General features: G+C 39.4%; 1 protein-coding gene across 1 annotated transcript; it reads left to right on the forward strand.

The window, feature by feature from the left end:
- The first annotated feature begins 314 nt into the window (after positions 1 to 314).
- grk5l (G protein-coupled receptor kinase 5 like) lies at positions 315 to 23,004 on the forward strand. Its single transcript, XM_042000555.1, has 16 exons — positions 315 to 786; positions 15,835 to 15,930; positions 16,049 to 16,161; positions 19,426 to 19,503; positions 19,826 to 19,923; positions 20,071 to 20,163; positions 20,558 to 20,621; positions 20,702 to 20,842; positions 20,954 to 21,144; positions 21,247 to 21,284; positions 21,453 to 21,542; positions 21,614 to 21,822; positions 21,912 to 22,049; positions 22,299 to 22,436; positions 22,554 to 22,685; positions 22,779 to 23,004. Exons 1-16 carry the CDS (start codon positions 735 to 737, stop codon positions 22,860 to 22,862), a joined length of 1,755 nt encoding a protein of 584 aa, XP_041856489.1. The 5' UTR covers positions 315 to 734; the 3' UTR covers positions 22,863 to 23,004.
- Positions 23,005 to 24,733: the final 1,729 nt, after the last annotated feature.

The following is a 24,733-nucleotide window of genomic DNA, read 5'->3' on the forward strand; positions in this document are numbered from 1 at the left end:
TTCTGAACTGACTGAAATTATTCTTATCGTGTATTAGCAACTGTGTGAGACAATCATGGTGTTCTGGTGACGTGGCAAGAGAGGAGACACGAATAAGTTATCCACACCTGTCAGAGAGTATTTTAACAGTTTGGCTTGTCTCAACATCCCTTCGTGGATTTATGCCGCTTTTTAAAGAGCAGGAGTAATTCCGGTAGTGTGCTTTTATTTATGTGAGAAGTTCCGGTGGAGTCCGTACGTGCAGCTTGACGCAGCTGTGACGGAAAGGCCCTGCCTATTATGATTACGCACCAACAAGGAGGAGGGGGCGCGCTGATGTCCTCTCTGGTGCACTCAGCCAACCCCTGCCGTTGTAAGGTAAAGCTGGCGGTATCCTGGTAAAGGATCCGCTCAGAAAAGCTGGTTTGCACACATCGGATCTTCTCTAATTGATTATTTTCTGCTTCGGAGAGATTTCGCCTTCTAATTACGCATGGAATGGTTTTGGGTTGATTGGAGTAGAAATGCAGCGCCGCACTTCGATCCCACAACAAGAACCATGCCCAACTTACACTGCAAGCAAATCTATGACATCCTGTTTTATCCTTTACGACTTTGATATGGGTGAAATTTACTCGGATATCGACGAGGAGTGAAGAGGATAAACACCCAGTACCAGCCGAAAGACGTTGTTTTCGCTGCAGACGCTCGTGTACCGAAAAAAAACCTCTGCATTTAGGATTTTCTGGTTTTTGATGGAGCTGGAGAACATAGTAGCCAACACTGTACTGCTAAAAGCAAGAGAGGGTAAGTTGACATATTAAAGAGCTTAGTGCAAATAGGCAGGCCATGGTTTTGTCACATTCTGCGATCAGTATGCAGAAAAGGTGAGAAGAATAATCCTAGGGATGACGGCAGCCTGCGGAGTGTGAGGCTCAGGTAAATCCTACAGATGCAACAGAAAAAGAGTCATATGCAAGACATTACAGACTGCATCAGCACATCACCGCGACAATGCTCGTATTGTGTCAGTTATGAATCCCAGTTAATCTCACGGATTGTTTTATCCTTACCGATTTTGACAGATTATATGCGTTTTCCCATAAAATTTAACGGGGGGGGGGGGTGCCTCCCACATCCGCTTTCGCTGTGTGTGCAAATGAAAGCGCTCTTTCGCAACATTCTATATGTCAAAGCACAAATCGAAGCAGGGAATAACTCCTTTCTGGAGAGGGAATACATGAGTGTAGGCTGGCTGGCATTTGGACGTCGATCTGATGACGTGACTGGTATTGAAATCTGTATGAGGGGCCTGCAAAGAGAGCCTCTGCCTATCGGAGCAGAAAGAGTCAAATGTCTAAGAAGGCCACATGCAGTTTGAGATCTTAAATACGTATACACGGACATCAATGTCTGTCATTAATGCACTGAGTGCACGAGGAAGGCCTGAAGGTAAACATGTAGTAGTACTTCATGGTTGCTTCTTATGAATGGGAGCCAGTCTCTGTAGGTTATTCTTAAAAATTATTTATTTATTTTAAGAATTGTCAATATTTTCTGCATATTATGTAGCTGTCATTTGATTTATAATATTAAAGGTAATTTACTGGCCTACACATGATCACAGTCAATCTCGGGACGCCAAATAGATATATACACAATTAATAAATTTACAAGTAGTTTTTCTCTCTTTTGGTTTAACTTGAGCAAAGCAAGTATCTAGAACCCCATTGCCAGGAGAGTTGGGATGCAACATGAAATGAAAAGCACATTTGCAAATTAATTAACCAATGTATTTAATTGAAATATTAAATACCCCCAACCCAGTTAAGGAAGTAGGAATATTGTCACATTCTTCTAGGGTATAGGACTTTAGCTTTCATGTTTGTTATTTCATGATGCCCCAAATGTTGTTAGTTGGTGAAAAGTCTGGCCTTGCAGGCAGGTCAGTCCAGCACTCTGCAAAGTCATGCTCTCCTAATAGATGCAGTACGTGGCTTAGCGTTATTTTGTGTAAATATGCAAGGCCTTTCCTGAAAAAATGATTTTCTGAGTATTTTTTGCTGCAAGCATTTCATATTCAGCGTCGATGGTGCCTTTTTAGATGTGCAAGTTGGTAGTTATATTCTTCAGTCAGTGTTTTCTGGAAGTGTTCCTGACCTCATACAATGATTTCCATGACAGAATCATATCTGTTTTGAAAGGATTACCACGTAAGGGATTGATCACAGCCATCCTATATTTATTTTTAGTAATTTCCCTGTCCCATAAAGATTTAATGAGATTTTTGGAGTCGTTTGAACTTCTGAAAATGTACCACAAGTTTTTTTCCAGCTTTACTCTGTATTTACTTTTGAGAGACTCTGCCTCTCCAATGTGCTCTTTTATTCCAAGTCATGTTACTGACCTGTTTAATTTACCTGCTTAGTAATAACATGGTTCTCCAGTTCTCCTCCTTTCATACAACTTACATTCTTTTGTTGCACGGTCCCAGCGTGTTTCAGGCATCTTGCTGCCATCAAATTAAAGATGAAATCATATTTTCATGAAATAATAAAATGTCACACTTTCAACATTTGTTTTTATTTACAGTTTACACAGCATCTCAATGTTTTAGGAACTGGGACTGTACCATGACAAAATTTCAAATGTGAGGTTAAGGAGTGTAGTTTTATGAAAATGCGTGCTAATAATAATAATTAAAAAAAGTCTTAAATAGTGATGTTATTCAGGCTCTCTTGCAGCACTGCTTTAATAGCAATGATATTACCAGATATATGTGATTGTGAAAAACCACTGTCAGTGCTCAGTTTGTTGACACAGCCACAAATGCCAGATAGAACTCATTGTGCAAACAAAAACATGGAGTAGATAACCATCCAGGCTGTTATTTGTAATGGTACAGTTTTGAATTAGTGCACATGACATAGATAACTTGTACTTGGTAATGACATATGCAGGTTTTGTGACATGTGTTGCCCTTCAGAAAACATCCATGTCAGAAAAGGATATTTTTATATCAGCAACACAATGCTTAACCACATTCTGTGTGTATTACAACAGCATGATCTCTCCAAGGGTCTTGGTACTGAGCTGAGCTGCCTGCAGTCTGGAGATTTCACTTATCGAAATCATTTGGTGTGATTAAAATAGAAAAAAAGTGATAAACGTGCCCCTGTTTGACTTTTTTTTTTCATCAAATTCAACATCAGTATCAGCAGTATTGTATAGTTTCAAAATCTGATATGAATCTTTGTTTTTGTCTATTATGGTGTTAAGATGATTACAGTTAATCTTGAATATACTTGAGCATTTCTGTAAAAGATTCTCAAGGTTCCCAGACCTCTTTTGGGACTTGATGAAGGACAGAATAAAAGCTCAAGGATTGTTTCTCCTTGGAACTTTGTGACACATACTTCCATCCTTAAAAAAAAAAAATAATACTAATCTTGTACTTACAGAAATGACTCAGTTTAGCAGTCAGCCAAACTTGTGTGCTCACTCTCTCTAGTGCCTACACAAGTTTGCTTGCAGTCAGCACGTGGTTTAATGTGGCAACAGTCTCAGTTGCAGGGTGGCACAAGAGAAGTCAGGCTCTACGCATGTATCATGGTGGTGACATAGTTTTTAAAAAATGTGCAAATCCGTGGAGGGGCAGAAGGCTGACATACTTCTCTTGTGAAGAATGCATTAGCCTGTGCATCAAAGTGGATATTTGTTTTATGGTGGCAGAGCCCGACTGGGCTGAGTGAATCAAGCTCCATGAATTAATAAGACCAGTTAATGATCCACAGCAGATCTTTCTTGTTCCAGCTGCTCCATCAGTCCATACAGTCCCCACCCTGCCTGTGTGTGTGGGAGACAAAAAGGGCCTTATACAATTACTAAACAATGTTTCTTTGAATTAATAGCTGAAGCACGACTTTCTGAGCAACTTCATCAGTGTCTCTATAAATGTAGCCATGTGAGACTGACTCAACAGTTGAGGTAAGATTTGTTGCTGTGTACTCACTAAGACATGTCGCAGGTTGTTGTGAGTCCATTACTGGTTAAATCCTTTACCGGTGTGAATCATTAGAGGTTTTGTATTACAGGGACCATTGCCAAAAGCTATGCCGATCCCTGTATGCTGGATGTAACTTGTGCTTCTCACTCGTGTGTTTGTATGGCAGAATGCAGTATACACAGAAGCTCACTTTAGGTCACATACTAGCAACAGTGCGAGAATGCGAATGGAGCAAATAAAGACTGTTTATTCCTGTTTGTTTATGCAAGTGCATCTCAAGTCAGAGCTGAAGTGAGAGGCAAGCATCTTCTGTACAAACGCTCCCAACTACGCATAACACTAAGGCCCAGTTTACACTGCAGTCTGAGGCTTGTTTATACCAGCATCCTCACACTTCCCAAATCAGTAAAACAGTGCGAGCGGCAGCTAAGCATAGAATAAAATCTATTGATATGTCTGGACTATGAGCAGTAGATCGGGTTTTCTGTCAACCTTGCGTTGCTCTTTGGCGCTGTTGTGTTCGAAATGACTGTTCTAACAGTTTGTCAGATTCTGTAAATGCATGTTACTGGTTTCTAAGATTACACCGACATTAAAACCAGCTGGAAGTTAGTGAAAACTTTCAGATCTGAGGAGATTTATGAGCGGTGTGCTTTTGTATGTTAACCACAAAGTGTAGAAGCAACACATTTTGATTTCCAATGGGGGGGGCTAAGCAGCTCTAACCATATCGAACCATCTAGGTAAGTGACCACTGTCTTACATAAAGCTAAATGGTATTACACACTATCTGTTTGATGCAGCCCATAAGCTATTTAATCAAATTGATTGTTACATAACAAACTGAGTGGGCTACTGCCATCCGAGCTCCATCTTCCTGTGGAGCTCCTCTCCGGTCTCTGCGGAAGATTCTTTATGGATGATGAGTATGCGGTGAAATAAAAACACCCCAGTCTCCAACATGGTCATCTGAGTTTCATCTGACTGTTACAGATCTGTTCACCGTGACGGAGCATCAGGAAGTGCAGATGTGCTGATTTTAAATGCTCTCATGTCTCTGTGGTGTTTGTCAGTCCAGGAAATTAGGGTTCAGCAGATCAGAAAGACCAAAGTTATTCAGTCCTGACGTGGAACTTTTTTTTTCTTATGTTTTTTTGTGAGAATTGGTTTGGTCATGGGCCCTTGGTGTTGCAGCTGACATATAGTTAGAATGAGGTTAAATTCCTGGGTATAGTGTAGATTTATGTGTGTGTTAGCAGACGAGGGGTGTGGGGGTGAATTCCTTTGTTTAAATGTAACCTGAACTTGGCCACTGTGACGCAAGCAACATCAGTGCAGTAGACCCTAAGCTCAATATGTGTGTGTGTCAGTCAGGGAGAGCGGCACTGTCTGCCTGCCATCCCATTCACAACTCAGGCTGGCAGTAGTCGTAGATTCCAGGCCAGGCAAGCGAACGTCATCAGCTGTTGAAGTGAATGAGAGTAAGGGGGAAAAACTGCATTGTTGCATCCAGATACCTTTTTTGAATTTCGGTAATAGAGCTGGGGTATTTAGTTTGGGCGACTTTACTGGATTCCAGTCCTCTGCTTGTGGGCTTTCTCATTCAGTCTGTTGTGTTTTGGGGGTTGTTACATGAGTTAAAATCTAGCTGTTTACAAAAGAATAAAATAAATTAAAAAATACATTTTTGCTGAGATACTTCAGCAGGGCCAATTGATTAAAACTGTAAGACTCGGGTTGCCATTGAACAAATGATTAAAATAGAAAATCTTCTGTTGAGTGTTTAGAAATGCAAGCATTTGTTAGCTTTAACTCTAGTGTTATGACATGTCTCGCATAATAGTTTATGACTGAGTTTACAGGTTGTCAAGATCAAGTATTATTTGGCTGCTGTTGGCTGTGGGTCAGCTTTGTGTGCAAAAGCCAAAATGGGAAAATCCAAAGAAAAGACCTTTCAGGAATACCACCTAAAGCACCCTTCAAAGTAATCTAAGACCAAAAAAAATTTAACCAAGACCCTGATCCTAGAATAAATTCTGCTGAAGCCAGTCCTGTTGTATTTTCTGATAAGTGCTAATGTAATAAACCAATGGATTAGTTACACCCAAGGAGGTATGCATAACATAACAGACATGACGTATTTGTCCATGCATGTAATTTCTGTGTGGCCAGAACAGTATCTTTGAGCTACTGCAGATTTGTTGCTTCATCATGTGAGGCCGTGGCAAGTCTTAGCAAGCCGAGGAAGCAGCCGTCATTACAAGTGACACACTTTTAGGTAAATGTGCTGGGTCACCTGTCAACAAACTTTAGCAGTCAAACACACAGTACTGATCTTTGCTGCGTCGTCTCATCATCCACGTGTGAGCTAATGATAACTACAAGCATGAATAATGTTCAGTAGATTCTTTGTCTTTGTTCTCACACACAACTTTCTCTACAACTTCCACACAAAGAAAAACACTTGCCTGGGAGGTCTTGTCTCTCAAGATTTCTCTGAAAGGAGGTTGTCATTAAATAATTCTGTCAGCTTTTACTGGGCAGAGAGCTCTAATAGTTTGAAGTGTAATGTACGACAGAGGGAAGCAAGTCTGTAGCTTCCTCAACAGCTTCTTCTAAAAAGAAAGTGGCAAAGGATAAAAAACAAATTTCCTGAATCACATGTCTTGTTATTTAGTTTTCTCCAAGGGCATTCACTTTGATTATAATTACAGGCATGCTTCAAAGCACTCAACACCTATCTCACCCAAGATATGACCCCTGTGGGAAGTCAGGGTTAGTTAGGGTTCTGTAATTTTTTTTTTTAATCCTACTAATGTCCAGCTTTTCAGCTACTGAGGAGAATGCTGTGAGATTTGGAATCAACTTTTATTGTTGTTATTGTGTTATAACATATAATAACTCTCAGATTTGTAAATAGTTTAATTAGTTGATTCATCAACTTTTATTGAAATTAGTGTATATTGCAAACTTGGCATTTTTTGTGAGCAAAATGGTTGCATACCCATAGATGGCATCTTGTTAGTAAATACTGTTTGGAACGTTTTAGATATTTATCTATTAGTGACCCAAAGTACTGTATTTTGCATATATTATATCCAATAAATATATGGGGGTGGGGGTCTGGAAAACCAGGGTTTGAGTCCCCGGAATGCCAACAAATGCGAGCCATTTCGAACTATTTCACCCAATCGAGATGGCCCACTCACATATGCAGACATGAAATGCAAAGGCTTTTTTTTTTTTTAATTTACTCATTTACAAACACTAAGACTTAAATGAGATTTATATGCCAGAAAACCAAAGAAAGCACTGCATGGGCTCCACGCTACTTTATTGCACCAATAAAGTCAAAACAGGTGGAGCCCTGTTGTGGGCGAGCCATTTTTGGTTTTCTGTTGCTCTTCTCATGTTTGACCCAACACCTGCCAACTCGTTTAGTATAGATGGGGTGTTTTATCTTAACTTAAATGTAACCTAAGTCACATTTAATCTCGCATTTACAATATAAGAGGTTGTTTTTTTCAAGGATTGTAACAGGAGTGACAGCATAGTTAAAGAAATAAAATCTCAGGTAATTATATGAAACAGATTTTTGCATCTAAATTTAGCTGGAAATTAGAATCAGTATTACTTGAATTAATTCTTTATTATTATTACTATTTTATAAAAAAAATTTGAGGCAAATCCACCAGAACTGAGAAGTCACGACCTCAACCAGTTTTATATGCAGTGGTATGAAGTAAAAAAGAAGCAGAGATACCCACTAATTCATCGACAACATGCCACAAGGCTCGCTGTGTTTTGAGTGGGAGTGTGACTCATTTTTTCTTGAGTGGAAAAATTCAACTCTCTGGCTCCTACTATCTCTATTGTTACTGCTGCCTCTACCCACACATACAGTATACGTAACTCAGCTGGATGCAACAAGTTCACGCCTGTTCTCTGGGGGTTGACAAGTGGAATTCTGGGAAATATAGGAGATAATTATCTAAAGTAGAAGTAAACAGGGTGGACTGAGGGACAATGAATGCAGAAAATGTTAAAATTAAACAGCTTGTTGTTAGACTACTCTAGGAACGCTCCAAGCACATATAATACTATTTTTTTTCTCATAGTAAGGCAAGCAGGTGAATACTTATGCAGCACTTTAGTGTGTCTGATTTCCTGGGCTCCTCACTGCTGCCATATCTTCTTAATGGAACATCCTATGAATATTTGATGTACATTAATCAAAAAATCAATACTGCCAGATTTGAACCTCCTCTTCCAGTGTTAGGTGCTGTGTGAGCTAAATGCAAAAGTCTGCACGAGGTCTGACAATGGAGATTTGCTATATTTATATATATATATTACAGCAATTCAGTTTAAATAACTGCAACGCTTTTAGAGGAAGGAAATAGTAGCATATATGGCTATAGTACCTTGTGGGACACTATAGATTATTTATAGCCAAGAGATTCTTCACAGTACATTCTAAAAGAAAAATAGACCACTTTATGGCATCCAACATAGTAAACATACTGTAAATTTTTTTACTTGGTGTTTAGTTTTAGGTTTGAACAACATTAGGAAAAGAAAAAGCAATGCTGCTGAGTTGCTTTAGAAAACAATAAAATGGGGTTAAAGCTGAAATAGCAGCTTTCATAATGCGTTTCAACTTTCAGCTCAGCTAAGGACTCTCTGGACTATTTATTATTAATTTTTTTTTTTATTTTTTTTGGAAGGGTGTCTCTATTGCAGGGACAAAACAAAATGGAATGTCAACATCAGGAGAAGATGAGCAACAAAAATCTTTATGAAGCGTGTCTGTAAGGAAAAATAAGGAAGATGGCAGCTGAGTAGGACACTTAATCATTTTAACCTTACTTTCGGAAATAGTTTGTGTGTGTGAGAGAGAGAAAGAGCACGCCCACTAATATCGGTCAGCATACAATGTACCACGTGCCCCATCAGGTTAATAAGTCAGCTCTCTTGTTTTCATTGCAAGCACTTTCCTAAGTGTTTGCTCACTTGTGATGTAACTGCAGAGTTCCACTCCAGACAAAATGAAGATACGCCTTCAGAGAGTTGCTGGATTACAGTGCCATAGTTTTACGCCTTTCAAAAAATCCATAAATATGAACAAACACCATAACACCTTGTTGAAAGCAAAGAACTGCCTGTTATAGCTATAGCCTTATGTGAACTATGCTCTATTTTCTTGGACTTTTATGGATGGGCAAACAGCATGTATTACCCAGCTGTGTGTGGCCCTTTGATCGTACAACCCTGGTGTGTTATATAATTTCAGTCTATTCAATGTTTCCCCTCCTTACATTCCATATTTAGTATATTTATAGAGCAGGAAACCTGTGGCACCTGAATGTTCCCATACAGGAAATGTACCCTCCATCTGCATGTTTTTGTGAAATTTCTGCCGCTGCATTTGAGTATCTTCCTGCACATGGCTGTTCGCTTCTGAACTCATATTTAGTGATAAAGCTGCTCCAGCCACAACTGTCACAGCTCTCCAGCTCTGAGGTCATGGACTGGTTTGACCACCTCACTTTGTAACAACACATTGCTGCTACTGCCCTTGAGCACTGCACTATTTATAGCAGCAATGTTTGCAAAGATATAGAGACAGGAAAATGGGCACAGTTGTGTAGTTTTCTCAAAGCTTTGTGCAAGTTGCACATTCGAGGGCGATATGCTACATGATGAAAATCAGTTTTACACACAAGTGTGTTTTAATGCTAAGTACAACCACATTGTTATAGTCAAGTTGGATTGGGTTGTTGTCATTGTAGCCTTTTAAAGTGGTGGGACACAGCTAGCATCAATACAGCTGATAAGATCTCTCTTTTATTGTTTATGACTAATTTTGAGTTTATGACCCCTCATCAAGTGGATTAACATGTGAGCCTCCTGCAGCAGCAGCCAAAAGAATAGTTTACTGTAAATTAAGGTAAACATACATCATAGATGTTAGCGCGTGTCTGCGGATGCTGCAGGTGGATCATCCTCTCTTATTATAGCCATAATGAAGACTTCGTGGACGAAGAGGCTCGTCGAGGATGGTAATAATGAGATGGCTGGACAAAGGCACCAACATGACATCATGCTGGAAAAGGTCAACAAAGACTGTCTTCCTGCTATAGTCCTCCCCTTCTGCTCAGGTCTGGCCAACATTTCCTCCAGCTTCCTGTGGCACACAGACTACGCACACTTGCTACAGGCTTGAGCTCAAACTCTTCAATTAGCAGTTTTGACATTAACATGGGAGCAGGGGACTAAGATACTGCTCATTTAGTTTTAAATAACTAAACTTTTGTTTTTGCATTACCTGCTCAGACCTCAGACCTCTTCTATCCAATTGACAGATGGATATCTAGCGCTTTGTCATCAAGATTTGTCTCACGATAAAGCAAAACCCGACACTTATATGTGACACTCTGACAAGCAGAAACAGGATGTTGCTGAGTGCCAATACAAATGTCTGTCCTATATAATCTGCATGTTGTGTATTTGCAACTCTTGTTTTTGCATTTGCAAGAGCACTGGTCTTCATATGCAGCACTCATGCAAATAAATGCCAGGTACTTAACAATTGGACATTGTGGGAGAGAAGAAGAAGATTTTGAGAGAATAAAGACATTTGAATCAGTGTCTGGTGCTGGTAGGCCTCACTGTGTCGATACTTTGCTACCACAGCATGACTCAACTGCAAGGGCGACATTTAACAGCTTAGAAGGTGATGTGAGAATAAGTAAGAGTTGGATAATCAGAAAGAGATAATTATTTGTTTCTGAACAAGGAGGGTCAACACAGTCAGGAGAGGAGTGAAGAGTAACAGAAATCTACCAAAATCTTTCTTACTTTTTGCACAGCGTAGGTGTAAAGAACAGCTCATAAAGTATTTACAGCACTCTTCTCTGCCAGTGTCAGTACTCTCACATCCTATCCTGCTGTAGATGTTCTGTCATATTGTAAGCTAGTTGCATAGCATGGCTTTCAGGATGTGGTTTACAATGGTTGTCCGCAGCAGATAAGCTTCACGTTTGAGGTGAAACTGTTAGGGATTGTGTGTGGTTGCTTGCGTATTAGAGCATTTATCTGTAAACTGGTTAACAGCTCAGATTAGTATGTGTCAACACTTTATAAATTTAACCTCACAACTAAGCAGTGATGTTTTTAAACGTGTAGATGGATGGGCCCTGCAGGACTGCCCGTGTTGGTTAAATCGAGCATGAGGACATTACTAGAGAGAGGTCACAGTAAAGACATAGTGTGTGTGCACAAACACACAGATGTTTGGGATGCCGGTAACCCCCTGGTGTTTTGCCAGATGGATGTCATTCCCTCTCTGACCTTATTTTTTGCTACACTTGACATGCCTTGATGATGTCAGAACTGCTTAGCAGAAATATAAATAAAGGGCGGTGACCACACTGCCCGCATGGAACAAATTAGACTGACAAGTTCCTGTGTGCAGCAAATCCACAGAGCAGTGCATATTTCAGCTCATGTGTAAGTGACAGAACATGTAAGAGGTAAAAACTGTGTAATAAAGAAAAATATAAACGGAACACCAAGTAGAAGCTAGTTTATGGACAAAATTTGTGACCACATTCATACTTTTAATAGCTTAGTTAAACAAGAACCCCCTGTTATTGAAACCGGACAAACATCTGGAACTAAGAGGGAGTTTTTCTTGTCTTTTCAAACTAGTTTAAAAATTTTAGTGCTTCCTTTTCTGTTGATATAACTAATCCTTTTGTAAACGTCCCTCAAGAGCTAATTTCTCATTTCCTGCCAGAATATTTTCCCTTTCATCAAGCACATACGCAGCAGCCATGCATTATTCACAAAATACATTATTGGAGATCCTTTCACCTCATAACAGTTGTGTTTTTGTGAAGCAACAGTTGTGAGACACTAAGACCAAACAGGAAATATCTCGTTACTTACCTGATGACCAAGTCTGTAATATAGAGATTATATTATGAATGTGCATAATATTTACATGTTTTGGAGATTAAAGGGGTTTGTCTGCATATGCTTTACACCTAATTCCTCCTGGAATAAAGTCTAGAGTTTTTAAGTGAATGTGCTGACAGCAGTACTGGCAAGAGACTGCAAAGCAGTGAGGTTCACCCAGATAAAAAGCTATATTTAGTAAAATGAGGTTCTTTAATTGAATGTCCTCGTACATTATGCTGCACATATGAAATGATCATGGATAGCAATGGTTTACTGGGATGAAGGTTGCGATATATAACAGGAGTCATGAGAAAAACTTGAGAGCTAAGAATGAAGAAAATCACTGTTCCTGAAATGCAGATTTGTTACACTGCAACACAAGCGATCAGAGGGGAGCACCAAGGGTGAACTTTAGAGAACGCCAAACATTGTTAAAATGTCCATTTTTCTTTAGCAATTCTTATTTAATTCAGATTTATGCTAATTTTGTTTTAGTTTATCTCTTCAAAATAAATCCATCAGTTGAGGTATTGATCACTTAGAGTCAGCACTCATTAAAATGGGCTTGACAGCAGTGACACGCATCTGAGCCACATATGAGTAATTTAAGTAATGTCAAAAGTTATGTCCACAGCTAACTTCAATTTTTAAAACATTTTGAAAACATTTTATTTACTTGAAAAAATTATATTAATTATACCTCCTCTGCTAAAGAATGTTCCTCCCCACACACAGTGTTAACTGTCCCAAAGATACACAAGACTCAAATTGTACTGATATAAATGAGAGAAGATAAATGACTGAATAATTTCAATCACCCTGATACTAAATATTAATTAATACACTCTCCTATGTGTACGCTACATAATCCTTGCTGTGTCATGTTTTTGGGCAGTGCGTCAGGCTATGCACACAAATGAATCCACAGCAGTTTCTGCTATGCAGTCTGGAGCAGAATCAGATTGCTTCAAAGAGAAGGGTCAAACTAAATTCAGTATTACTTTAGCTGCTTAAAAGGTACAAAGTCAGCTTACACTATTGGATTATACTCCCTTCTGATAAATTAAAGAGGATATTTTCATCCCAAATGAAAATAAAATAGTTGCATTATGTGTGTATACATATATATATATATATATATACTTTTTTTTATAAGGAAAACTAATACGTGTTTGCATACCCTTCTGTACCCGCCATTACTGCTATACAGGTGAAGAGGCCTCTGGCTGAAGACACTCCATTGTTTAGGAGTGTAAAGTTTGTCCATTATGTTGAGAAGTTCATGCGCTGGAATCAATCTTTTTGCATTATTATTTCGCTTCTTTTTAATTTGAGGCTGCAACATAATATAATGGCAACATATTGTTGAGGTCATATTAAAATCCTTGACTGGGGTACAGGATTAACTGTAGAGGTGTGAAAGAGAAGATTGTCGAGGGAGGATGTGAGACCTGTGTGAATGGAGGCAGAATACTGAGCCTTGATTTGAATTTAATTATTTCCGTCAATCATATACTTTGTCTTTAAAGATCAAGATCGAGAGCATTGAGGTTAAGATACATTCTCATTTTTCACCAGGTCTTTTACTTTGTTGCTGCCTTGTTTTGGCTGAACTGAAGCCCTAACTCGCCACAGTTTGCTATTACTCGTGACTATATGCAGACATAACTGTAGCTTCATAAGCAAAGACCCAAATTTAGGTCAATCACTGATCTGTGATTTTCTGTTTACATGATCCAGAGAGCTGTACACAGCAAACAACCCTGAAACACAGAGGGTCCATGGGTCCGAAGCAGCCAATTACGCTAGCAACTTGGTCACCATGATGTGGAGATAACAAAAAAAATAAATAACCAAATAAAAATTCAATAGTCTTAAAGGGAAAAAATGTTGACTGGTGACTCCAGGAGAGATGAGTTACAAGGAGCTGGAATGAGCAGATGAGGAGGAAAAGAAGATGAAAAATAAATAGGTTTAGAGATCAGGGAGGGGGGAAAGAAAACAGGACACAGACAGAAAAAGGAGGAACTGCATTATTTGTAGTTGTCTCAGCATTGTGTAGAATTTGAATGCAAGGGTGGAGCACAAATGTTTGGTACAATTATCTGACATGAAGTTGACCCTTTACAGGAAATATGTGCCATTTGGTGGACGCTTTTTATCCCCAAGAGCTTTACGGTATCACCAGTACATTCATTTTTAGCTTTAGTGACCTTTTCCATTCACTGTTCTCTTTGGCAGACGTCATATTTCTATTAAAAGAAATTAAAATACTGTACCACGCAAGAAAGTATGTTGACGTTTTGTTACGCAGAATACCTTTACACATTAACTGTTTTTCAGAGGACAACTGTTGCTTAAATAAGGAAGTGTGCCAGTTTATAGCTTGTTTGGTCTACTGTAATGTCGATGAGGAGCAGGTGCTGGAAGTTAATGATTGTCTTGGGATATTTTTACTTCAGTTATTATTAGATAGATATTGTTATTGCACTGTGGCGGTACAACAAAATTGAGGATGCATTCTTGTTTTTTGGAATTTGGTTGTCTGTGGCAACATGGCACCATTCTGTGTACTTAAATTTTTGTGACGTTGGGTGTGGTTTTTTTCTTCAAAAAATGACTCAACTTGAGGTTGTAGTGAGGGTCCCTGAAATCTTGTAAATTTTGTTGTGAGCCAGACTTACAAGGAATAGATATAAACTTAAGTTAAGGCTACTTTTGTCTACCTCTGAATTAATCAAATGGCAATTATATAGATAGATAGATAGATAGATAGATAGATAGATAGATAGATAGATAGATAGATAGATAGATAGATAGATAGATAGATAGATAGATAGATAGATAGATAGATAGATAGATAGATAGATAGATAGATAGATAGATAGATTGTTTCTTCATCGTCTGTCTAAAATCAAACCAAAACAAGTTGGGTAGATTTTTTTTTTATTCAAGTTTAAGTGTGTGCTAAAGAGTATCGCAATGTTGTATCTGAGATTAACACATTTCATACAGCAACGAATAAAAAGAGATGAGTACATAATGCAGCAGGATTGGTGGGAAAACTGCTAAAGCTCTCACTCAAAGGCTCCAGCATGACGTAGTCTGTCTCACATTCCTGGGTTATTACTTAAAGATGTCTGCTTGTCATTGCTTCCCCTGATCTCAAAGCCTCTCACACTGGGCGAGCTGCTCGCAGCAAATTTCCACTACCCAGAGCAGTTAAAGGAAATCCCTGTAAGTTCATTGCAGCAGTCATAGCATATGAGGAAAAACAAAAACCAAGATGAGCATGATGTAAAACATGATGTAGACCGCAGTGAGGTAAAAAGAGATGGGAAAACAGTTAAATAAGCGCTCAAGATTGGGTTTACTTCTGTCTGGTTGATAGTTTAAGAAGCAGAGGTTATTTTGCTTTGGTTTATGGAAATGCGGAAGCAGGGAAAGAGAAAAAGCCAAGATATTTACTTTTGGTATCTAAGGGTTGTTGATGATTATGATTCCAGTCTGGCAGTTCCCAGGTTCTGATGGGAACTGAGTTGGTCAGAATAGGCTTTCTGTCTGAGTGAACTCAAGCACACACTCACACACATTAAACACACACCCTTCCACTTTCAGAAAAGCTACTGAGTGAGGAAGAAAGTCAGTGGAGAGTGGAGAGATTTACTGAGGAAGTGAGACGTAATCTATGAATTATACTGTATATACATGCTGAGACTATGATTTCATTCAGAAGAGAGCCCACACACAACCCCTCCTCTTTCTCCCACTTCTTTTAGGGATTAGGCCTTCAGTGGCTTCACACTGATGAAAATAAACTTTGACAACTTTATGAAATCCTGTCTTTCTAATGTTTTGACCTCTGTTTTTCTACGTCACCACAGGTGGAGGAGGAAAGAGGAAAGGAAGGAGCAAAAAATGGAAAGAAATCCTTCGTTTTCCCCATATAAGCCAGTGTGCTGAATTAGGAAAAACTATTGGTACGTTTTGTTTGTGTGCTCTCCACTTCTGATGCTGGTTTATCCGTCTGTTGGTGTTTCCAAACTCTGTGCATTAAATGTGTTTTTTTTATTATTATTATTATTATTATTTCTGTAGAGAGGGATTATGTCAGCATCTGTGAGAAACAGCCCATTGGACGGCTTCTTTTCCGTCTGTACTGTGAGACCAGATCCAACCTACAACGATGCATCCAGCTTTTGGACGCAATGGTACAAGCACACACATGCAAACACAGTGAGCCTCTTTTACCAGAAGTTTGCCATTAAAAATCTCCTGACCACTGGGAAAGGTGGGGATCTATTTTGAATTCAGTTGGATGCTACCTATATTTAGCAGTATTAACCCCATTGTTGTTGTAATCTCTGCTACATTATTTTTACTCTCTATTTACTCTGGCTCAGGAGCATCAACCCAATTGTTGTTAAAATGGTCACATATAATAGGACAGCATATGAATATTGTCTTCTCTTGATTTAGTTTAGAGAAGATGAGACTTAAGTAACTCAAACCAATATGCATGTTGGCAATAAATCAGTCTAACATTCATGGCTTGCATAAGGTTTGTATAATGTAACATTTCCTTCTGCCTGTTAATACAAAAAATATTCTTGAGACAGAGGCAGTTCACATATTTGTATTTTGGGCATTCACTTCCCATTAAAGTGAGTCAGCCACCTCTTTTTGAATTCTCAACTGTAAAGTTCATCTGCAATAAAGTGCACTGTAAAACTATCTCATGGGGCTCTAAACATATTGTACAGCGGCTCTTCTGTGTTTTAAAGTCAAATAATAATGTCTGTTTCTATAAGTTGACCAGTTTTCCTTTAAACATAAAGTCCAACATCATTTCAAAATACGTTAGTAGAAATAAGCTGGAAAATAATGATGAGAAACCAGAATTTAATGACTTTGTACTTGCTTATGACTCTATAAATCTTGTGTTGTAAATTGCATTTTTATTGTAAACTGCACATGATCAACTCTTTAATGAACGGCCAGGTGTGTTATCACTGTAGCAGGAAAAGCTGTGCTCTGCCATGAATGAATGTTGCTCTGTAAACACACAACTGTCTACCATTTCTGTGTACTCACTCTGATTGCATCGTAGCCTGTAAACACGCTGGTGCTGGCTGGGTAATGCAGCCAGAGGGACAATTTAACTGAGTAGTGATTATTCAAACAGTCAGATCCCTTAACCGTTCACCCAGCTTGTTGCCCCCTCCTCCACCCCGTCTCTCTCCCTGTCTGCGTCTAGACAAAATACCTCCCACATGACACATTTAAGTCTTTATCTATCTGTGCCCAGAATATCTTTGTGGGCATGTGACAGGACAGAAAGGACAGCATTGTTTCCCAATCCTAACACACCCCCCTTACTCTGGCCTCTTTTAACCACCCACTCCTAAAAGTGACCACCTCTGCAAGAGGGAACCCACTTACGTCCCAAATGCATGCTGCAGCTAATTCTACCGTCCAGTCCATGGTGAGAAACTCTAATGCCACGCTTACTGCTGAGCATTGTACTCACCACGTAGTAAGCCAGGTCTAAGTGTGATTACAGCCGGGCAGATGCTTGTTTTTCAAGTGATCGAATAAAATGTGAACCCTGCACAGTTGTGAGGTTTAACTGACAGATTTATTGTATAATCTAGTCATTTCAGAAAATGTATTAATTAGTCAGCAGTTTATAAGAACTGAGGAGGAGTGTGTTTACAGCACACCAGTTCAGGAGAAAGAGGGAGTGTGTGTGTGTGTGTGTGTGTGTGTGTGTGTGTGTGTGTGTGTGTGTGTGTGTGTGTGTGTGTGTGTGTGTGTAATGGTGTGTAATGGTGTGTGGAGCAGAGGAAGGATTGCATCTCAGGAGTTCCAGTGGTTGATCTTTTATCATGATGGGGTGATAATATATCTGTGCTTTTGAACATCTCTACTACCAAAAAGCAAAAGGCTAAAGGCACCCCCTACCCCATCCGAGCAAAGAGATAGAAGTCAGACAACTCTTGTACTCATGGTGGGAGTTCATGTGTGTGGGTTTATGATAGCATCTCTGTGTGTGTGTGTAAAGTCTCTGGAACTTCCGATAACAAAACCTCAGTTAATTAACACTTGGCAGCAATCACAATTTACTCTTTCTCTCTATTTCGCTCTTTTTTCAGTCACTTTCTTCAAACAATGTATACGGCATATTTGTGATTGTTCTTTTTTTCTTTTCTTTTACTTTGTTCTGAAGTGTCAGTGACGCTGTAGCTTTATAAAGCCCATTTTTCCTTAAGCTCTGGGCTTAAGTGTGCATGTACTGTATATATATATATGTGAATGTGTGTGTGTGTGTTTTGTAGTGGAAAGCTGGTGACGCTAGAGTGACACACTGTGACACTCCAGGACCTCAAGGAATCCCACCGTGTTTACTGTGTGGTTGCCAAGTAACGCAGGACCATGCTGGAAAAAGCCCACTAATAGAAAGAGTAGGGCCACCATGCAGCATGGGACGCCATGTTGCTTCCCCGCTGCTTGAGAAGTTAAAAGAGTTGGCTATGAAACGCGTCAGAGCGCTTTTCATGTCACTGCCTTTGTGAAATGTTCACGGTGCAATGGCACAATGTGTCAGCGGCCACATATGTTGAGCGCTGAGCGCAGAGCAGCATATGTTTATGTGTGAGTGACGGCAGAGCAGAGAGATGCAGAGTGAGAGGGTTGTGAAGCGGCCTCGTCATGACCATGCAGCAGCTGCTTCATCATTTCAATTTAAAACATGAATAAATGGTTTTTCGAATACTAGAGAGGGAGAATTCAATTTTTGTGTTTTGTTTTGTGTTTTTTTTAATTCACCAAGAAAAAGCACAGAGGAAGAAAAGCTGAGCATCCGGCCTCCTGGCCCAAGTCCTATATCATCAGCTGTGTAATTTAAGAGGATATTCTTTTTAGTAACATCTAATTTATCTCAGCTTACTTCTTCTGGTTGGATGGGCATAAAACACTTGAACTATGTTTAATCTCATGGTTTTGTTTTGTTTTTTTCCACTAAGAGTCTTTTAAGGGGGAATGTTTCCTTATTTTAACCAAATCATTAATCAAATTCTGCAATTCAGAGCTCAGTATTATGGACTTAACTTGACTGGAAAAGGCGTTTTTTTTTTTTTTTATTACAGTTAATCTGATCTTCAGCTGTTATTGTTAAAGAAAATGCAAATAAAATAATAATTATGGTCTGGTTAGCTTTGCATCCAAAGTTCAGAAAACACACAACACAAACTATTTCACTGAATGATTCATATCTGATCTGGTAGATCTAGTAAATAATTAATCACGCAATAATCTTGCTATGATAAAAGGGAGCTTTTAAAGAAAGAGGCACTATATTATGAACATTAAAAGCCATGGACTAAAGTTAAAGTTTATGATCCACTGATGTTGATAATGGAATGTAATACAGATCATGCACAGGAGCTCATGGAGCTTTTTTTATTTTTATTTAGGAAGATTATGAGGTGACACCTGATGAAAAAAGAAAAAGTAGAGGGGACCAGATCATCAAGACATTTCTCTCTAAACAAGTAAGTATGTTTATCTGATACATTTCATCATCCTCTGAGCCCTCTTTATCTTACATCTGTATGTGAAAGCAAAACTATTTATCCTGTTTACTGATAATGTTATAAACTTGCAAATTATATCTACGTTTGCAGTCAATGCAACAAATGTATTACACATTTTTGCAAAGTGAACACACAAAATTTACTGTGGGTACTGTGCTGATAACCCAAAGTGTATGTTATATGTATCTCTCCTTCGGTTGGATCAGTGCATATAATAAACAGTGATGTATTTGTGCATGTGTGCACACTTCTGACTGTGTGTTTACATGTGTTAATGTAGTCACCTCAGCGAGTAGACATAGCGGAGGCTTTTGCTGAGCAATGCAGAGAGAACCTCGAGCTCAGTCCTTGTAAGGAGATCTTCAGCAGCTGTCGCAAGTGAGCATCTGATTCCTTCACTTTCACCTGCCTACTGCCATCTTACCTTTTTTTTCTTACTTTGCAACCATATTCTTTCTCCATGATGTAGATTTTTCTTTTTCTTCAAGCGTTTGATTAAGTTGACTGTGTTGTGTGTTGGACCAGGGCTGTCCATGACTACCTGAGTGGAGCTCCATTTGCAGACTACCAGAACAGCATGTACTTTGACCGTTTTCTGCAATGGAAGATGCTGGAGAGGTTGGTTAGGTTTTCTTTGTCTCAATCCACGCCATAAAAATAAAATACAGCTGCAGGTAAATCACAGATAAATCAAAATATTGCACCTTTTAAATTGTTATATACTGTCACATATATTTGAAGCTTAAAGAAGAGAACAGCTGCTAGATGAAACGAAAAAGGTCTAGAGAGAATCACATTTGTAGACAGGAAAATATTTTATACACAATCCGGAAGGCTTTCAAAGCAGCCTTGATTGTATCTGTCTGTAAAGTGAAATTACGTACAAGAGACCCCACCCTCTCTGCAGGAAACAGACTCAGGATGATATTGAATTCTGCAGATAATATCTCTGTCTTGATCAATACCACATAAGCATCTATTAATGGATTTTGCTGTGTCTGTGTTCTGTCAGGCAACCAATCACTAAAGACACCTTCAGACAGTACAGAGTTCTGGGAAAGGGGGGATTTGGAGAGGTAAGACATGCTGTGAGGACTGTAACTGTCATCTCTAAAGCATTTTGAGCTGCAATTTACCATTTTGTTTGTCTTTTCAGGTGTGTGCCTGTCAGGTCAGAGCAACAGGGAAGATGTATGCCTGCAAGAAGCTGGAGAAGAAGAGGATCAAAAAGAGAAAAGGAGAATCAATGGCTCTCAATGAGAAGCAGATTTTAGAGAAAGTCAACAGTAGATTTGTTGTAAGTAATTTAAAAAAAAAGGGAATATTTTGCTACACATGTGCTTTCGTGGTCTCATCTGCATCCATTTAGAACATTTGTCCCACTTGACATGCTTTTATGTTCTTTAAGGTGAGCTTAGCGTATGCATATGAGACCAAAGATGCTCTCTGTCTGGTGCTGACCATCATGAATGGCGGAGACCTGAAGTTTCACATCTACAACATGGGCACGCCTGGCTTTGATAAAGACAGGGTCCAGTTTTATGCTGCTCAGATCTGCTGTGGACTCGATCATTTGCACAGGGAATCCATTGTTTACAGGTAGCATGCTAAAACTATTTTAACATGAAGTTTTTTTTCTATGTTTTTGTGTAAATTGGTGATTTTGTTCCTCATATCCTTTTTTTTTTTTTTTTTTTGTAGGGATTTGAAACCAGAGAACATCCTCTTAGATGACAATGGTGAGTTTTGAAATATTAGTAGCTCAGATTTCTGGTTATTGCTGTGCACAGCATTTTGTTTGTCAAACCACACTGTTGCTTCATAATGAATTGTGTGGATGTATGACATAGCTTTGTGTGCAGTTTTTTTTAAAGACACTGTCATCTGATAATGCTGTTGTGCTGCAGGACACATTCGTATTTCTGACCTGGGCTTGGCCATCAAAGTACCAGATGGAGAACTTATAAGAGGCAGAGTTGGGACAGTAGGCTATATGGGTAAGAAATACTACATTTGACATTTCCAAAAATACATTTGCAAATTCTTGAACCAAAACAAATCTCTCCAGCTCCGGAGGTGATCAACAATGAAAAGTATGCCATGAGTCCTGATTGGTGGGGACTGGGCTGCCTCGTTTACGAGATGACCGCTGGACGATCGCCGTTTCGCGCCCGAAAAGAACGAGTAAAGCGGGAGGAAGTGGAGAGGAGAGTGCAAGAGGAAGAAGAGGAGTACAATGACAAGTTTACAGAGGATGCTAAGGCGATCTGTAGAATGGTAAAGCTTCATGGATCAATGTTTGTATAGAAAAAAAGATATAAAATGATGAACAACTGAATGATTCATCTCTGCTTCTGCCTGGCCAGCTGCTCACCAAAGACCCTAAGCAGAGGCTGGGGTGCAAGGCAGATGGAGCAGCAGGCGTCAAGGCCCACTCATTCTTCAAAAACATCAACTTCAAGAGGATGGAGGCTGGAATAGTGGAGCCTCCCTTTGTGCCTGATGTGAGTAGTTTGTGTTCCTGCATGTTTAAATCAATCCCACAGCTTAAACTTAGTATGAAGCTGGGGCCTTACCATTACTCTTTTAGTTGTTACATTAACAAACATAGTCCAAAATGGTAATTATAGGATAAAATGTCCTCTCAAGATCATCAAGTAAAATTCTGTGGTGATAAACGATCTATTAAGATAAACTTGCCTCCTCATTTGCCGCTCAACCCCATTTTTTCCATGGTCATTGCCCTCTCCCAGCCTCGGGCAGTGTACTGTAAGGATGTTTTGGACATTGAGCAGTTCTCCACGGTCAAGGGAGTAAATTTGGACCAAACTGACAACGATTTCTACTCCAAATTTGCTACAGGAAGTGTTTCCATCCCATGGCAGAATGAGGTAAGTGAATGTACTTTATGTGGTACAGATTATGTAAGTCCTGGAGTAGCTCATCTACTGGTCATCAAATGTTCTCTTCCTTTATTATTTTCTTTCTTGTTCTCACCTCTCCTTTAGATGATAGAAACTGAGTGTTTCAGAGATTTGAATGTGTTTGGGACACAAGGGACGAGACCTCCGGATCTAGACTGGAATCATCCGCCAGAGCCACCCAGACGCAGCCTGCTGGACAGGATCTTCAGGAGGCATGTAAGTGAAGGCACAGATGCTTTTGCAAACCCAGACATGCTCATTCAAATTAACCCACACAGATCTTTTCTTCTCTCTTTTAATTTACTGCAGCACCCAGAGGTGTCCATTTCCAACAGCCGTGTGCAGTCTTCCAGTGTAAATTCAGTGGACTCCATGTCCAACTCTGCCCCCTAGTGGCACAGTGACAGTGTGGGAGCCACACAAAAACACAAAGGGAAGGAGCTCGGAGGGGCTTCCCCGCTTCTGATTGGTCCACAGCTGGGGCCTGTGCAGCCGGACGGAGACAGCCTGTCTAAAATCCTAAATGGTCAGCCTATGGGGAGGGAGGGAGAGGCGGGTGGGTGGGTGGGGATGGGGGTTTTTGGGGTCCCGAGACCCTCGGCATTTGTTGTAGGAGAGTCAATGTTGCAGAGATGTTTGGAAATATTCGGACAAACCTTACTTATCCTCAGGATTGTTGGACTATAGAACAGAGCCACTGACGTTGATGGAAACAGAAAAAGGATAGAATAAAAGCTAATATTCAGGGGATCCACTGTATAATAAAGACCACCACAGGGAATTGAAGTTTGGGGGGGTCTTGGTGAATATTTTTGTTTCTTCAAAAAAAGGAGTTTCTTTTTCAGTCATTTTTAGTCTTGTTCTTTCTGGCCTGCATCTTGTACCAATATCTCTCTCATCTATCTGCAACCCTCACGTGTCACCATCTGCACAACTCATACTCTTAAATTATTCTTTCTTTGTGCTTCACCTCCTGTACCTCAGATCACTCCTAGACATTCAGAACACATCGCCTCAACAACCTCAACACATAATGTACATTGCCTTTTGTACACTCAGGCCAAAGATTGCAGTTTTAGTTTTGTGATACTGTTGTCATGTTGAATTGTTGAAGGTTTTTAGCTGTCGTGTAGAACTACAGGAGGATCAGAATGTGCGATCCCTTTTATACACTTTCTCTAGATATGAGCCTGCAGACATATCATACTGCTTAAAGCACACATACATACAGTGCATACACAGTCAGACACACACACACACACATTCAGAATTATGAGAATTGTGTTGTGTTTTCATTGCATGGACAAGTGTAAGTATGGACAGCTGTATCTCTTTCGCTTCTGCATACCTCATTCCACTGATGTTACCATCTTATACATACAGAAGTTGTCTCCCTTGGTTTACAGTGTCACTTTATATTTGACATTACGTGGAGTTTAAAAACCTAAATTAATATGCTGTACAGAGACAGATTTCTTTTTTCTTTTGTTTGTTTTGTTTAGTTTGATTTTGATTTTTTTTTTTTTGGGTTAAATTTTCTGCAATCCCCATGGAGTGGAGAGGAACACATGCACTCAGCCTGACTTACAAGTTGCACAATTTAAAATAATGTCATGCTGTTTTGTTACCAAATGAAAATGTTTTACCTCTGATCATTAAGGCACATTATTGTATTGATACTGTCACTTGCCGCTTCTTTTCTACTTCCGAAACTTAAGTGTTCTTCTTGTTCTCCCTATGCCTTTTCCATGTAAACAATATTGCTGCATAGCCATCATTGTTTCATGTACAGTTTTTATTTTTTTATTTTTATACACATATTTTGCCCGTTGACACTTACCCTTAATGTGCTCTTCAAAATGCCTCACAAATCTAAAGGGTCTTCCTCTTGTTTTGTGCCCAACTGTAATCAAGGACACAGGGTATAAGCAGCTATGTGAAAGGTTTATCTTATCTAAATCTACATCAATCAGCCCCGCTCCTTTATGTCAGCCTAGTAGGAGGAGGAAGAGGAGGAAAGGAAGACACCAGAGGATCTCCACACAAAGAAGTGACCTTCTCGCATCAAAACAGCCGTTTTAAAAGGGAGGAAGAACTCTATCTCTTCTGCTTGTTTTAAGAATGTGGTATTTTCTTCTTTGAGGTAGTAAAAGCTGTTCCATGCAGTAATTTTATTTGTCCCTACTGATCTCACACAGGCCTATTTTTTTTCTTTCTCTCTCTCTCTCTCTCTCTCTCTCTCTCTCTCTCTCTCTCTCTCTCTC

Source organism: Melanotaenia boesemani, chromosome 11 (assembly GCF_017639745.1).
Source record: "Melanotaenia boesemani isolate fMelBoe1 chromosome 11, fMelBoe1.pri, whole genome shotgun sequence".
NCBI lineage: Eukaryota > Metazoa > Chordata > Actinopteri > Atheriniformes > Melanotaeniidae > Melanotaenia > Melanotaenia boesemani.

Coding starts and splice junctions, on each gene's coding strand:
- grk5l (XM_042000555.1), top strand. CDS start 735: ATGGAGCTGGAGAACATAGTAGCCAACACTGTACTGCTAAAAGCAAGA. Junction 787..15,834: donor ACTGCTAAAAGCAAGAGAGG/GTAAGTTGACAT, acceptor ACGTCACCACAG/GTGGAGGAGGAAAGAGGAAA. Junction 16,162..19,425: donor TCCAGCTTTTGGACGCAATG/GTACAAGCACAC, acceptor ATTTTTATTTAG/GAAGATTATGAGGTGACACC.